Source organism: Ostrinia furnacalis, unplaced genomic scaffold (genome assembly GCF_004193835.3).
Source record: "Ostrinia furnacalis isolate ACB-3 unplaced genomic scaffold, ASM419383v2 OfSCF5688, whole genome shotgun sequence".
Lineage (NCBI taxonomy): Eukaryota > Metazoa > Arthropoda > Insecta > Lepidoptera > Crambidae > Ostrinia > Ostrinia furnacalis.
Window position 1 is genome coordinate 96,722 of NW_021135927.1, and position 15,615 is coordinate 112,336.

Below are 15,615 nucleotides of genomic sequence, written 5' to 3' on the forward strand. Positions count from 1 at the left end.
TTAGTTCAGATAATGGAGACGCTTGATTGATACGCCTTTAGTCTCCATGCCATGCCATATGTGAGCTGTGTGACCGTCGTTGTCAGTTTTTGTTGTCCTCAAGGACAATTAAACAGCCACCAATAACTTGATGATCGTTTAGTTGGCTTACGTAGATATTAAGATATAAATGGTTTCAAAATTATTTGAGACTAAATTTATGTTTAGACATCTTAATGCTATAAAAGCATTGATTGTACGTACACAGGTAATGTACAAAATAGACTACAAAGGAAAACATAAAGTGATACTGAACTGATATGGTTATGGTCATGGTCATTCTCTGATTTAACAGGACTATTCAGTTTACTTTTTTGACAGTTTACTGAGCTGTAAGTGTGTACTTGCCTTATAAACTTTTTGCAACAGGCCACACCATTACCAAAAATGGCGGCCAAAAATCAATTTTGAATTCTGACAGACGGAGTTGCAAAAAATTTGTCATGAATTAATAAATTATTTACCGCGTAAATAAAAGGCTCATTCCGCTGTTAATGCCTCTAACATACGCCGGTTCTAATACTTTATCGGTCTATTGTTCATTTAATGTCGTAGGAAGGTGATATCATACATTTTTGTGTTTCTATTGTAGTCGATGATGTAAGAAATTGAAGGTCTCGTAGGCTTTTGTGTATGTTGTAGTTGTGTATACTATCGTGAACTTAATAAGTAGTCATGGAGGGCGAGGACGGCGGACTGGGTGCTGCGGAGAAAGAGGAATGCGAGAGCAGCACTCATTCGACGCCGCAGGAACACAAGTCTTTTGCTGAGTTTGCAAAAGATAAGTTGGACAGTGGTAAGTTATTGCAGATTGTTTATTACATGTTGAATAATCTGTTTCATTGCATAAAATATTTACTAACAAAGTAAATCCTCTTTTATAAAATTATGTAGTTTGAATTCCTCACAGCTGTTTTTACAGACCACTATTTAGAACCCACATTTATTTGAAATATTTTGAACTAACTTATAATTAATTAGGTATGCGCACAATTAACTTTATTTATTTTAACAATCTTCCTTTACTAATTACATTTATGCACATGCATAATCACAGTAATTTATTCTAATTAGAATCTTCGTTACCTAAACATGTCTCCAAATCATTGAATAATGTTAGCTTTCTATCCACCAGCCGAGCGGGAGCTCCGTCGCCGCCTTACATTTATGCACAATCACAGTAATTTATTCTAATTAGAATCATCACCGGAGGTGCCTGGTTGCGAGCGGCGCAGGACCGGTCCTTGTGGAAATCCTTGGGGGAGGCCTTTCTCCAGCAGTGGACGTCTTTCAGCTGAAACGACTAAACAAACAAATCATCCTATTTACCAAAACATGTCTGAAAATCATTATTATCACAAAAGAATGATAATTTTGTATCCACCAGCAGGGCCAGCTGCCCATGGCGGGGCAGCTGGGCGCGTAATTTATTCTAATTAGAATCCTCCTATTTACCAAAATCATTTTTATCAAATAATGATAGCTTTGTTTCCACCAGCCGGGCTGGAGCTCCGCCGCCGCCTGCCCATGGCGGGGCATCTCGGCGCGTAATTTATTCTAAAGCCTGGTCCGTGAGCACGTAGAATCCCGTCCAATGACCCCAAGCTGCTCATCCTTGTCGCTTGCACGTAATTATGTTGCTGTCGCGCTCGCACACTCACTGCAGGCGCGCGTCGCACAGTCGCGACAGCAATATAATTACGCGCGAGCGATAAGGATGGGTAGCTTGGGGTCATTGGACGAGATTCTACGTGCTCACGGACCAGGCTTTAATTAGAATTTAATTTCCTATTTACCAAAATCATTATTATCAAATAATGATAGCTTTGTTTCCACCAGCCGGGCGGGAGCTTCGCCGCCGCCTGCCCATGGCGGGGCAGCTCGGGGCGCATCTGATGCACCCGCGGCGGCTCCTGCTGCACTCGACGCCCACACAACAGACCGATGTTGTGCTTATATTCCCTAAAGGTAAGTTGATTATGTTATAATCATTTCAACCACAGGACGTCCACTACTGCACTCCTCTAATATTGTTTCCATATTGCCCGATTGGTAGTGGCCTGCGTCCAGTGCCTTCCAGCTACCTTTATCAATAGTTAATTAATAATGTTCAGTATTATAAAAAAAAATGAAAATGAAATATTTTATTCAGCAACACAAAATTATACTGCTGATCAAATCCGATATAAGCATGGTTTGAAAGGAAATTAAGTTCTGTATCGTCACTCAAATGTTACTCAAACTCAAGTACTTAGATTTAAACATCATGATTGGTTGAATTTTAATATATGGACAAGTAAACAGCACGCTTTAATCTTTACTCAATTTTTAAATAGTTTTAAAAATAACTTCAGAAGAATATCACTGTAGATGCAGTGAAGAATATCACTACAATCAATGCAGATTTGTTTGAATTGTTGTCTTATAGTTTAGAAACAAGTTTTCAATTTAGTTTTTTTAGGAACAACTATTTCATTTTATTATTGGGTTCTCTGTAGGGATGTTTATTCTTAACATAACAAACATACAACAGACTGACATAATGCTATGTTTATCTCCTTATGTTAGAGTGATTTATTACATCATCAAAATGCTGGCAATTGTTCAGGAGTTGGGCTTCCACAATGAAACTGAATGTAGTATACTCACTCATTGTAATAAAGTTCATTTTGTTATTGCTCACTGAAACTGGAGAATAGTTTGAGCTTTAAGCAACCTTACTTGATTATTCGTCTTACTGCGACAATAACAGCGACATGATTCGAAAACTGTTGTTAATAATTTTTTTTTTTTTTTTTTATGAGTTCTGCAACTTGGCAATCTGTGTTAACACAATAAGCCATTCAGATGAGGTATCTTGATCTTGTCTTGACAGCAGAAGGAATTTCTATGAATCCCTTTCATCTGGTTTCCCCAAATCTCACTGCAAGTGTGAGGACACTATGCCGTTTCAATCTGGAGTGTGTGATACTTCCTGTGCCCACCAGTTTCGATGCCAGTTCATTGACGTGGGTTGATATTCTCGTCTGATAGCTTTCGCTGTATTTAGCGATCTCTTTTTTGACGGTGTCGAGCTTCAGGTCCTCGTGTATATATTTGTTGCTCACGTAGTAGGGTATGTCTAGCATGGCTCTCAATGTCTTGCTTTGAAATCTTTCGAGAATCTCTATGTTGCTATTGCTAGCAGAACCCCACAGCTGGATTCCGTAAGTCCAGATTGGCTTAAGGATGGTCTTGTAGATAGCTATTTTGCTTTCATGTGAGAGGTTCGATTTGCGGCCTATCAACCAGTACATTGATCTGACTTTCATATCCAGCTGTTTACGCTTGGTCCAGATATGCTTTCTCCAGGTGAGTCTTCTATCAAGATGCATACCCAAATATCTGGCATCTTCGGCCTGAGGAATTTCCTCGTTATAGAGTTTTATTGGGGGACAAGTCTGCCTTCTCAGGGTGAAGGTCACATGGACAGATTTTCCTTGATTGACCTTAATACGCCATTTATCCAGCCATTCCTCCACCTTATGGATGTGGGTTTGTATGTTGGCTGACGCCGTGCCGGGATCCTCGTGAACTGACAGAAGGGCTGTGTCATCTGCATAGGTGGCAGTTATGGTATCAGCATATGTAGGAAGGTCCGCGGTAAAAAGCAAGTACAGGACTGGTCCCAATATACTCCCTTGTGGTACTCCTGAGAGTATTTCATTTAGATGAGTAACTTCGCTATTGAATTTTACCTCAAAGCATCTACCGTACAGATATGACCGAAGAATCGGAAAGAATGAGTGAGGCAGCAGTTTTTTAAGTTTGAAGAGAAGTCCTTCGTGCCACACTCTGTCGAATGCCTGGCTGATGTCCAGGAAGACAGCAGAGCAGTATTGTTTGCATTCTAGCGCTCGACTTATAGTATCCGTAATACGGTGTACCTGCTCGATGGTTCCATGTTGCTCTCGGAATCCAAACTGGTGAGGAGGAATAACTTCCGGGAGATGAGGGCGCATCCTGTTTAGCAATATTTTTTCGAGGAGTTTACCCAACACAGGGAGCAGGCTTATGGGTCTGTAGGAGCTTGCTTCGTGGAGAGGTTTGCCTGGTTTGGGTATCATTATAACCTGCGCAATTTTCCACTGAGCGGGGTAGATTGCTAGTCTTAGACAGGCATTGAAGATGGCCGCGACGTGGATAATGCCCTTTCTGGGCAGCTGCTTAAGTAGTTGTGCGTCGATTGAGTCGTAGCCTGGCGTTTTACCCTTCTGTAGTCTCAGAATCTCCCGCCATAGTTCGTTAGGGCTTACACTTTTTAGTGGTAAGCTCATCTGCAGTGGTGCGTCTAGGTATTCAGAGACTTCTTTGTCGTGTCCAAGGTTTTTGCTTGGTAGGGGGATGAAGATAGTTTTTAGGTGCTCAGCGTACACTTGGGCCTTTTCAAGTTCTGTTTTTGCCCACTTGCCATCCGGCGCTTTTATGGGTGGTATGTGTTCTTTCGGTCGTTTAAGCCTTTTTGTTATCTTCCATAGCGAATAGTTAGTATCTTTGTTAGGAGTGAGTTCAGCCAGTTGCTTTTGTAGTCGCTCGTTTGCTGCCTGGGAGATCATGTGTTTGAGTTCCTCAGAGGCCTTGTTGAAAGCTTTTTTGTCACAGGGGTATTTTGTAGAATGCCATATTTTTCTTAGCAGTCTTCTTTCATTAACCTTATCTTTTATGAGTTTGGAGTAGCGGGCATTTTGTGTTGCTTTCGGACTTAGAAAGGGTGTAGACTCTTTGACAGCTAAGTGAATAAGCTTATTGAGAGTTTCGATAGCTGTTTCAACGCTATCTGTGTTGTTCAATGGCAAGTTCAATTTTATGGATTCTGATATTTTGGTTCTGTATTTGTCCCAGTCTGTTTTGTGGTTATACAGCCTTTGTATGTACTCAGTAGGAATGAACATGCAGTGAATATTTATAATTACTGGCGTGTGGTCGGACGACAGGTCAGTACATTCTTCCATGTTCATTTGTTGGAGCGGGATATTTTTGGTGATGAAAAAATCCAAGAGGTCTGGTACCTTTTGTGGGTCCGCAGGCCAGTATGTAGGAACACCATGCGAAGCACAATGAAGGTTAAGGTCATTCGTAGCTACATATAGTTGTCGACCTCGTGTCGTGGTTAGCCTGGAGCCCCAGAAAACGTGTTTAGCATTCCAGTCTCCACCGCAAATAAATCTGTTTCCCAGTGTGTTAAAGTAAGTCTTGAATTCATCACTTGTGATGGTATGCCTAGGGGGACAGTAAATAGCAGACACTGTTATTTCCGTCTTGTTATCTTGGATCCTGATCGTAGTTGCCTGTATCTTCTCAGTTTTATGTTCCCCAAAATCATAATGTTTGATGTTTTCCCTTATTATTATCGCTGTTCCTCCGTGTGAATTACCAGACGGGTGGTTTGTAGTGTACACCATGTAGTTTTTAAGTTGGAAGTGGGTTTTTGGTGTAAACCTTGTTTCGGAGATCAAAGCCACGTCAACTCTTTCGAGTTTCAAGAAAAGTTCAAGCTCCTGTCGACGTTCTGTCAGTCCGTTGGCATTCCAGGTGATTATTCGAAGATTTAGGGGAGCTTTATAAGGCTTGTGATTAATTGGATCATACGATCCATCATGTTGTCTAACATAACGTTTATTATGTTTTGGAATTTGTTGAACATGGCGTCTAGTACTTCCCCGAAATTATTTGGGTCCTTGATGTCTGTTGTCGATCCTGTTATGTTCTTTTGTTTTGTCGCTTGTGCGTATGTAATATTTGGTTTCGAATGGTTGTAGTTCTTGGTTTGCGGATTTGCATGTGCGGTTTGTGTTGGATTCTTGTGATAATGATCTTTTGCTGTGTTATTTGTGTTTTCATTGGTTTCTTTACCTTTTCCTGTCTTGTTTTTCGTGAGTAGTTCTTTGTACTGCTTGTATTTTGTGCAACCCTTGTAGCTAGCTGGGTGCTTTTCTTGGCAGTTGGCACAAGTTGCCTCGGTGTCCGGTCTTTTTAAACAGCTTGCTGTTGGGTGTTCTTCCCCACATTTAACACATCTAAATGGTCTGTTGCATTGATTTTTTGCATGTCCAAATCTTTGACATCTTTTACACTGCAAAATGTCCAGCTTTTTGTATGGCGCTTCGAATGAAACTTTTACGTAGTTCACTTTGTTGATTTTGAAGATGTCTTTGTTGTTATGTTTCGGCTCAAGATCTACATAGAATAGGGGTAGAGGCTGTTTTGAGCTTTTATGTCTTACATTTGTGATGTGCCGGACTTCATGTCCGAGTTCCAGAAGCTCTTTTTTTATGCATTCTGTGTCTTCTGAAGAGTGTAAGCCCCGTAACACCACTCTATAGGCTCTCTCGCTTTTGAGTTTGTATGTATAATGGCTAACATTATTCTCCATAAAGTTAGCTCGTATGTTTTTGTACGTGTCTATGTCACCAGGCATTATTTTAACTATGTGTCCTGACCTCAGAGTTGTCATAGTATATTTGTCGGTGTTTTCAATTGTGGAGAGGAGTTCTTTTAATTTCGTTATGTCTATGACTCCAGTAACAAATATAGGTTCTGGCTTTGGCGGTTTAGGCTCCTTAGGTTGTTGACTGGGTTCGTCAGTACTTTCTGACTCCAAGATTTGAAATCTGTTTTCCGTGGTTACTGCATATGTTGTCTTGTTTAGTTTGCTATTTTTCTTTGCCCATTCAGGGCTGGATTCCGCTTTCCTTTTCATAGGGACCTGATCATTTTGCCAGGGTTGATTTTGTTTTTTACCTTGTTCATCGTTCCTCTCAGATGTGTTTGATCTCTCATTCACCTCATCGTTTGAACTTGTTATTTTTGTTGTTTCAGTCGGTAGATTTCCAAGTGAGTGACTCCTTGCACGAACAAACATGCTTTTCTGGAGTAATTGTTGTGTCATCTTTGGTTTGTTTTGGTTTTCTTTATCATTATTCATCTTGTTCCCACGAGTAGGGTCGATATAAAAGGTCACTTGAAGGGTGACGCCCATTCCTCCAAGAAGGCGATCTCCAACGACGTTTGCCATGTCCGCCGAGGTTGGCGCTCGATACTGATCTCCCACCAGTCATGCATTCCGTTGGCACGTGTCCCACCGTGGAATTGGGGTGATTATTTTATAGAGGTGTTCTTCCTCTCAGCCCGGGCAATTAAGCCTAGACTTCCAATCGCTGAATTGCGGTTGCGGGCGTGAGTAATCATTTCCTAATACCCACTGTTAACTGGCTGGTTAGGCCAGTATTGTCGGGTTAGTTGACCGCCGCCCGAGACTCGGCGTTGAGGTTCGTTTAGCACCACCCGGGGGGCACGTGTAGGGTTTTCTTCAGGTAATCTTCCTACGGACGCGAACCACTTCACCCACCAGATCTTAAGTAAAAAATAAAATGTGGTATTGATTTTTTGGACTAAAACATGTAACTTTGTAGTTTTTCACGCATAAGAAATGTTGCTTAATCCATATCTATTGTGATGTTATTATTAAAATTTGCTCTTTTAATTAACTTTGTAGGTACCTATTTTAGACTTTGATCATCCTACGTAAACAAATAAATCTGGCTACTCTAACGAAGGTTCGTCACGCACAACTCTTTTGTTCCTTTGTGCGACGGTTTTGAGGTTTCTGATAGGCATTGAACAACTTTCTAGACATAGAATTTGTTTTTGTCTAAATAGCATTGAATTTGCAAATAGTATGGGAGTTCGCTTTGTTTGTATCGAATAATAGCCGTTCAAAAGTTTTACTTTAGTTCAATTGAACTATGCAAATTAATTTAATATCAGGCTAATTTCAATTATCTAGCTTAGTGGAGAAATCTATAATTCTATTAGAATGGGAAGCATTGTAATACAAGCATTGAATGATTTAGTTATGTTACTTGTAAGTTTTGCAGTTTGTTTGTAGGTACTAATTTTGTTGAATAAAAATTTATTTTTAAAATTTAATAATTAATTTATAGTACGAGGGGCTTACACGGGACTATTAGAATTAGTGCAAAAGAAATTTGTTAAAAAAAAATAGGACCATCTGTTGAACCTAGGCCTCCCCCAATGCTTTCCATGTTGCCCGGTTGATAGCGGCCTGCGTACAGCGTCTAAATTTATGATCGTTGGTCCTCCTTGTGGATGGACGTCACACGCTGCGTTTTCTGGTACAAAAAATGTAGTAATGTAGCAAAAATGTAGCCTCATATTTTAGACCTCTGCAAAATTCGAACTCGTACCCCAAACTCGCGCTATAGGTGGGATGTATCCTGGCAAGGCAGTTATAAAAATTATCAGACCTATAAATTGCACTGCAAGAGTATGCACTATGCTCTCTCTAATTTGTCAGCGGAAAACAAAGAATATGACCTAGGCTCTTCACGTTGGCCAGACGGACGGAGGAGGCATGATGTTCGTGTATTTGTGCCTTAGTCGCCCTTTATGTTATTTTTTTTTTCAAACTTCTAAATTGAAAGAGCTCTTTGATTGAATTTGCTAATTGATATGATTTGATTGAATTAATTCTACTCGGCGGGAACCAGACGGTTAATGAAAGTGATTCGCAGCTACATAATTTGATGCCTCACTTTCATTATAAAGCTAACAATCTCATTTACGTTATTAAAAAGGCATGCCCAATTATTAGACTATACATTTCAAAATCCAGGACAGCATTTTTACGAAACGTAGCTTAAACTTTACAAAGCGAAAGGGTTTCATGATTACTATAAAGAGCTAATGTGTTTATTTTAATATTTCTACGTTTGTTTGTGCACGGACCGGGTTATAACGTCAAATACGGATTTGTTTCAGTATCGTGATCACCGACGCGAACGGAATTGTGTTAATAGCATTTTGGGAAGTTTACATTATTATTCGGCTTATTAATGCCATTTTTGATAATGATATGTAAATGTAAAAGTAATTTCAATTGTGTTAGGTTTTTGTTTTGGAATTGAGAGGAGTTTAAAATCTTTTGTTAGGTATTAAAATGAACTCGGCCTTGGCCAGAATATTTTCTTAGCTTAGTAAGTTACTTTGAAGCAGACGGATTTACTAATTAACATTTTTTAGATTACCTACCTAATTTGAAAAATCTTCCTACTAACTACAGCTTTTACTAACGACACCGACAACACTACTAGAATTAACATATTTCTAGTAAAAAATATTACAACTATTTTAGCTAATGTTGAAAAAGAAAGATCGCAAGCTTTAGAGAATAGTATTAACCCTTAAGTAACACCGTGGGGTATTTTTTTACCCCAGGCGCATAAAAATTGACATATCTTTTTTTCTACCTAAGCTAGTGCAATGTCGTTTTGTGTATTCTCAATGCAGGGTGTGCGCTTTAAGCTCGTAGACGCGGGATGTGAAAAAAATCATCTGTTTGGCTTGTACAGGTAGGTGGGGTGGAAAATTACCCCAGGGTGTTACTTACGCATGCTTGAATTTTTCATCACCTAACATCTTATTAATAGGTTTTTACAATATTTAAACAAAATGAGTAAAAATTTATATGACGATTAGGTAGCACGTTGTCTCGAGAATGCAGAAAAATAAATAGAGCTTGATTTACATGATACTTTTCGAACTTTGAAGACATCCCCTCAGAACACAGCGTTCATAAATTCGACACAGAAATAGAGCCCAAAAGTGATAATTATGTAATAATTCAGCGTGTCTGATGTGTTNTGAATGTGTTTTGAAAAAAATAATCAGGAATAAAATAAATAAAAAAATATATAATCATAATTTTATAAAAAAAAGTTTTTTTTATTTTGCTTTATTATAAAGCCACAAATTTTCGTTTTATTTCATTTTGTTTAAAATATGTATAAAACATCTATTCAATGTCCGATTAGTGTAAGTTTTTGGTTCCCACAATAACTTTCCGAGATTTTTCCAGAAGATCATTGTGGAGACTATTAATTGCCAATGAAAAAATCTTTGTTTTTTGTTATGATTGATTTAAGATGTTTCTTTACGCTAGATAGACGTTCGTTTAAAACAATAGTATAATTTAGTGAGTCCATTAATACACTGTTAATCATAAATTAAATTGATTTTAAATATATACTTCAAATTTTTCAATTTCCCTTTGGGGTATTTTTTTACCCCAGGGTGTTCTAAGTGTAATCAAAATAAATAAGGATGTTACTTAAGGGTTAAAATCTTAAGAATACCGAAGGTTTATTAAAATACCGCTGCGGGGTAAACAGCAACAATATTTAGCAACGAAAAATGAATATGCATCCCGCTAGAAATCCTCCTTAAAGTTTTCTTTAAAGTGGTGGTCCAAGAAAAAAATATTGTAGGGTATTTGAAAATAAAATTTTGTGGCGTGACCGTTGACCGCTCTCGGTTTGTTATGGCGCAAGTACACTATGCGGAAAGTCCCAGTCGAAGCGCTAGCGCGCAAACCGAAGTATGGGTGGGGGAAAGAGAAAGTGACCGAGATGAATGTTCACACTATTACGTCTCAGCCAATTTCCCGCATATTGTACTTGCGCCATTACAATGTATCAGAAACTACTGGTTGGATGACTGGAATGTGGTACAGTCGACAAAACATAATTTCCTTGCAAAATTATTTTCTCAAAATACTAGATCAGTCAAATCAAACGAAAGGATTTATTGTAACGTAAAATATTAATTTATTTTCTTAACCTATAAATTGTATCACAGTCCTCGGTTTTAAAAAGTACTTCCAAAAATTTAATAACAGATTTTTCTTAAAGAAAATGTCTATACTTTTTTTAAGTTCTGCCAATTTTTAAGTGATAAATCAACGTATAATTAAGATATCCGTTTTATTTCTGTCGTATTTCATGACTTAGACCGCAAACAGCTGAAGTTTGTACAGAGTAACTTACAGCTTATCTTAAGCGGTAGCTCGTTAATAGGCTGGCCTGGATTCATTGGTCTGTTTCTTGGCTTTCAGGGTTAGTTTAACGAAGTAATTTGTAGACAGGTTTACGTAAAAAAGCCTTAAACGATATGAATGCTTTGATACTTAGGTAAGTATGAGTACAGATTTGATATAAGAATATAGTTTTGATATTCGAGTACAGATTGAATACAAATGCCGGCAGAGGCATAAATAAAAAAAAAGATTCTAGCTTACTCAAATGTTCAAAAATATTTTGAATATTCTACGTATTTTATTTTTATTAGGTACTTGTGCAGTTGTACTCGTATGTACAAAAAATAATAAAATTTGAACACATAATTTAATATGTTATTTCCTAAAAATACCTACCGAAGTGCTTATCTACTTCTGTTCATGAATGTTAATCTTAACTTAAGAAGTGCAACATTGCAACAATAATACTCGTATAATGATTCACAAATATAAAATTGCTTAATTTTCTGCCGACTGTACAATAGTCTTCAACCGAACATTATGATCTCGCGCAATTGCTGACCGTTAACAAAATACCCGCATTTTCTTTTTAAAAACGAACACTTCACGGGTCATCATTTGTTTTTCGTTAGTCACTCGGCATCGCCCCTGTTTATAAGACGTTGCATTATAATTTTAATGTTACGGTTGCAGACATTTTTTTTGTTACTGGTGTTTGGAACTAGTTGAGTGAGTAGTGTTTGTCAAAGATGTTAAGTGATTGTGACTGTTCGAATGTGTGTTAATGCAATTCGAGTCGGATAAAATGCGGTGAGTACTTAGATTTTTACCCAATAAAAATAACAATGTTCGAATAATATGTTATAGGTGTAGGCGCGTTCATTCGCTGCAGCCAAATGACGACCAAGACCTTCTCCATGGACTTCCATAATGACCGGTCCTGCGCTGCCCGCATCCAGGTACTTCCCGCGACCTTCACCAGATCGTCGGTTCACCTAGTGGGGGGCCTACCGATACTTAGAAACACACTGCACACACCACACTTACGTGTGGGTGGTTTATTTTAATTTTATGTAAGCAATTTGTCAATTTGTGTCGGTTTCGATTTCAACGTTTGTTTCAAAAGAACCTACGTACTATTTTTGTTTGTTTTTTAATTACTTCAATTATCAAAATGGCTCTGCGTTTCTTTTCAAAGTTTAATCCACGTCTTAAAGCTAAAGCTACATCTAATTAAATAAACAGCGGAACACGATGACGTCACAGCTGCGTGAGACGTCACGCGTTGATTGATGACGTCACGATGCGGTTACTTTAAGAAGGCGGGTGTGAATTTAGATCTTGATTTTTTAATGCTGCTAACAATTAATTTTATTTATATTCTCGTGTCTCATAATGCCTTTTAAATCTTGACATCTTATCATAATCTCACATAGTACTTAATAAAGCTTATAAAATACAATCTAGCGCCTATTACTTATAATCTAATCGAAAACAATATTTTATAATGCTTTGACTTTGATAAAAGAAAACCGATGCAATAAAAATAGCATTCACACGTCAGTCAATATCGGTCATAGTGTTTTTATAATTCCTAAGAATGTTTACGCTTAGGACTTGAAATTACTTAATAAGGCATTTAATTTTGCTTTCTCTTTACATCAATCTGAATCACGATTAAGAAATATTATGCCATGTATTAACAATAAAGGCTAATATAAAAATGCGCTTTGTCGTCATGTCATGGTACCAGCTAATGGAAAAACTCCCGTGAACAGCACGTTTGATTGATGACGTCAGAAAGCAGGCGTTCTACCATGAAAGCGGTGATCTTGTCGCGGAGGCAAATTCATGCACTTCGCTCAGTCAGGTCGTATTTTGATAAATTGATTATGTAATATTGAATACCAGCTTTCCGCCCGCGGCTTCGCGCGCGTGAAATTTTATCTGTCACAGAAAAACTTAATCGCGCGCGTCCCTGTTTCAAAAACCGGGTTAAAAACTATCCTATGGCCTTTTTCAGGACTCACTTATCTATGCCAAATTTAATCAAAATCGTTTGAATGGTTTAGGCGTGAAAACGACACAGACAGACAGAGTTAGTGCCTTTTCACACGTTCCGGTTGCTGGCTATCCGGCGCCGGGTACCCGGTGGTGAAGTGTATGGGCATGGTACGGAGCTTTCACATGTTCCGGCGTAATTAATCCGGCATGCCCATACATTCACGACCGGGTAACCGGCGCCGGATAGCCGGCAACCGGAACGTGTGAAAAGGCACTTACTCTCGCATTTATAATATTATTAGGGATTACCGCATTTACCGCGTATTTTCACGAGTGTGAGTGAGGTGTTGTTTTTAGGGTTCTGTAGTCCTGACAAGGAAGCCTTATAGTTTCGATATGTCTGTCTGTCTGTCGAGGTTCGAACCCGCGTTCCTCGGATGATGACAAGTCCACCAATCCGACCCCATCACCGTTCGGCTATCGTGGCCAGTTTAAATAATTTAAGAAAAGTCTGTTTGTAATTTTTGTAGCTAAAAGAAGAAAGTGTATCTAAAAATTTCAGTTGTATGTTTTAACAGCAACGCTTGCTAGATTGGCAGCTTTAATGATACATTACTTTGATTAGTTAATCGTATTTCACTGAATTCTGTCTGTACTTAGAATAAAACTGTACTCAAACAAAGCCTAAAACATTTTAACTTCATTACTAGAACACATTCATGCTCATTTACGATAATTACTTGTTTGTACCGTTCTGTGTTCTTAATTACTGTAATCCTGCTAGAAATACAAACTAACACTAACTAAATAAATAATCTAAGTACAATCAGCTCAACGTGATCGAGTCAAGTATCGTTTTCAACAAAATACTCTTCTTAATTTATATTCTAAAGTGCCGTTTACCTATACTTGACGAAACGACAAACAGTTTTTCGTGTTTAGGTCAAATATTAAATTTATAAATTCCGAGACAGAAGAAAATAAAATGATATTCATGATTAAAAAAAAACCTAAACAACCTCAGCACGTTCAATATTATGTGAAGGTCCATGATAGTACACCGAAATTGATTATGTTCACATTGTGCTCGTAATATTGCCAGTATATTTCCGATTTAGTTAATGAATCTATATTAGTCCAGTCATTTAAGCTTAAATTAGGTAAGAATCTCGGAATTAGAGATACCCAGCTGTAAGTCTGTAAATACTTGTATATTGACACCCTAAAAGTTGTCTCAAAACCTACATATGGTAGGGTGTAAGCAACTATTAAATTTTAAGGTCACAAAAATCGTTTTTTTGCGCTTTTTTTGGAAATATCTCATTTCCTATGGGTTTTTTGCTATTTGTATTTATTATCAATATTGTAGAATACTAAATTCTCTACAAATTTTGTTTAAAAACTTTTTTTATACGGTGAACCGTTTTCGAGATAGAGGGCGGAGAGCGCGCGGTCACTGCATCACTTCAGGTCTACTTAAGCGGTTTAGATTTTTCATACAAAAGGATTTTCCCGCTAATTCCTGTGGGAATTTCGGGAATTCCTTGTTGTAACTAAGCTTTGAGTTTACTAAGGTACCTACATGCCAAATTTCAAGCGTCTAACTTCCGTTAAGCGTTTAGATTTTTCATACAAAAGGATTTTCCCGCTAATTCCTGTTCCCGTGGGAATTCCTAAGTATACTATAACCTGCCCAGGTGTATGAAGAATAATTGTACCAAGTTTCGTTAAAATCCGTCGAGTAGTTTTTGTTTCTATAAGGAACATACAGACGGACAGAATTCTATACATGAAATATATTTTCAAAATAACTATCAGGGGGTGATTAGTGATCGATACTGATGCCAAAAATGCAATCAGTAAAATTTTTGTCTGTCTTTCTGTCCGTCTGTATGTTCCTTATAGAAACAAAAACTACTCGACGGATTTTAACGAAACTTGGTACAATTATTCTTCATACACCTGGGCAGGTTATAGTATACTTAGGAATTCCCACGGGCACAGGAATTAGCGGGAAAATCCTTTTGTATGAAAAATCTAAACCGCTTAAGTAGACCTGAAGTGATGCAGTGACCGCGCGCTCTCCGCCCTCTATCTCGAAAACGGTTCACCGTATAAAAAAAGTTTTTAAAGAAAATTTGTAGAGAATTTAGTATTCTACAATATTGATAATAAATACAAATAGCAAAAAACCCACAGGAAATGAGATATTTCTAAAAAAAGCGCAAAAAACCGATTTTTGTGACCGTTGACCTTGAAATTTAATAGTTGCTTACACCCTACCATATGTAGTTTTTGAGACAAATTTTAGGGTGTCAATATACACGTATTTACAGACTTACAGCTGGGTATCTCTAATTCCGAGGTGAACTTACTATAATGACTGGACTATATGTAGGTACTAGGTATACATGCGCAATTAGAGTTGGTATTATAATATGAGGGAAATTGCAATTTTACTGCTGTAATCAACGCGTAATAAACTAGTAGGTACACTAAAATAATGGTCAATTTTACAATATAAACTACGCAACTTTTCAACGTAATAACTATATTTTACGAATGCTCTTTAACATCGAGGTAGGTAGGTAGGCTACAAAACTGGGTACGGTTGTAACAGCTCAATAATGTTATCGAAAAATACTCAGTAGGTGAGGGGTACAAGGGGAATGATATTCGGGTGACAAGTCCACACAGCC

General features: G+C 37.9%; 1 protein-coding gene across 1 annotated transcript; it reads left to right on the forward strand.

Moving 5' to 3' along the window:
• The first annotated feature begins 328 nt into the window (after nt 1-328).
• On the forward strand, nt 329-2,577 carry LOC114361405 (uncharacterized). Its single transcript, XM_028316404.1, has 3 exons — nt 329-835; nt 1,879-2,007; nt 2,573-2,577. The coding sequence occupies exons 1-3, from the start codon at nt 715-717 to the stop codon at nt 2,575-2,577; spliced, it is 255 nt and encodes an 84-aa protein (XP_028172205.1). The 5' UTR covers nt 329-714.
• Nucleotides 2,578-15,615: the final 13,038 nt, after the last annotated feature.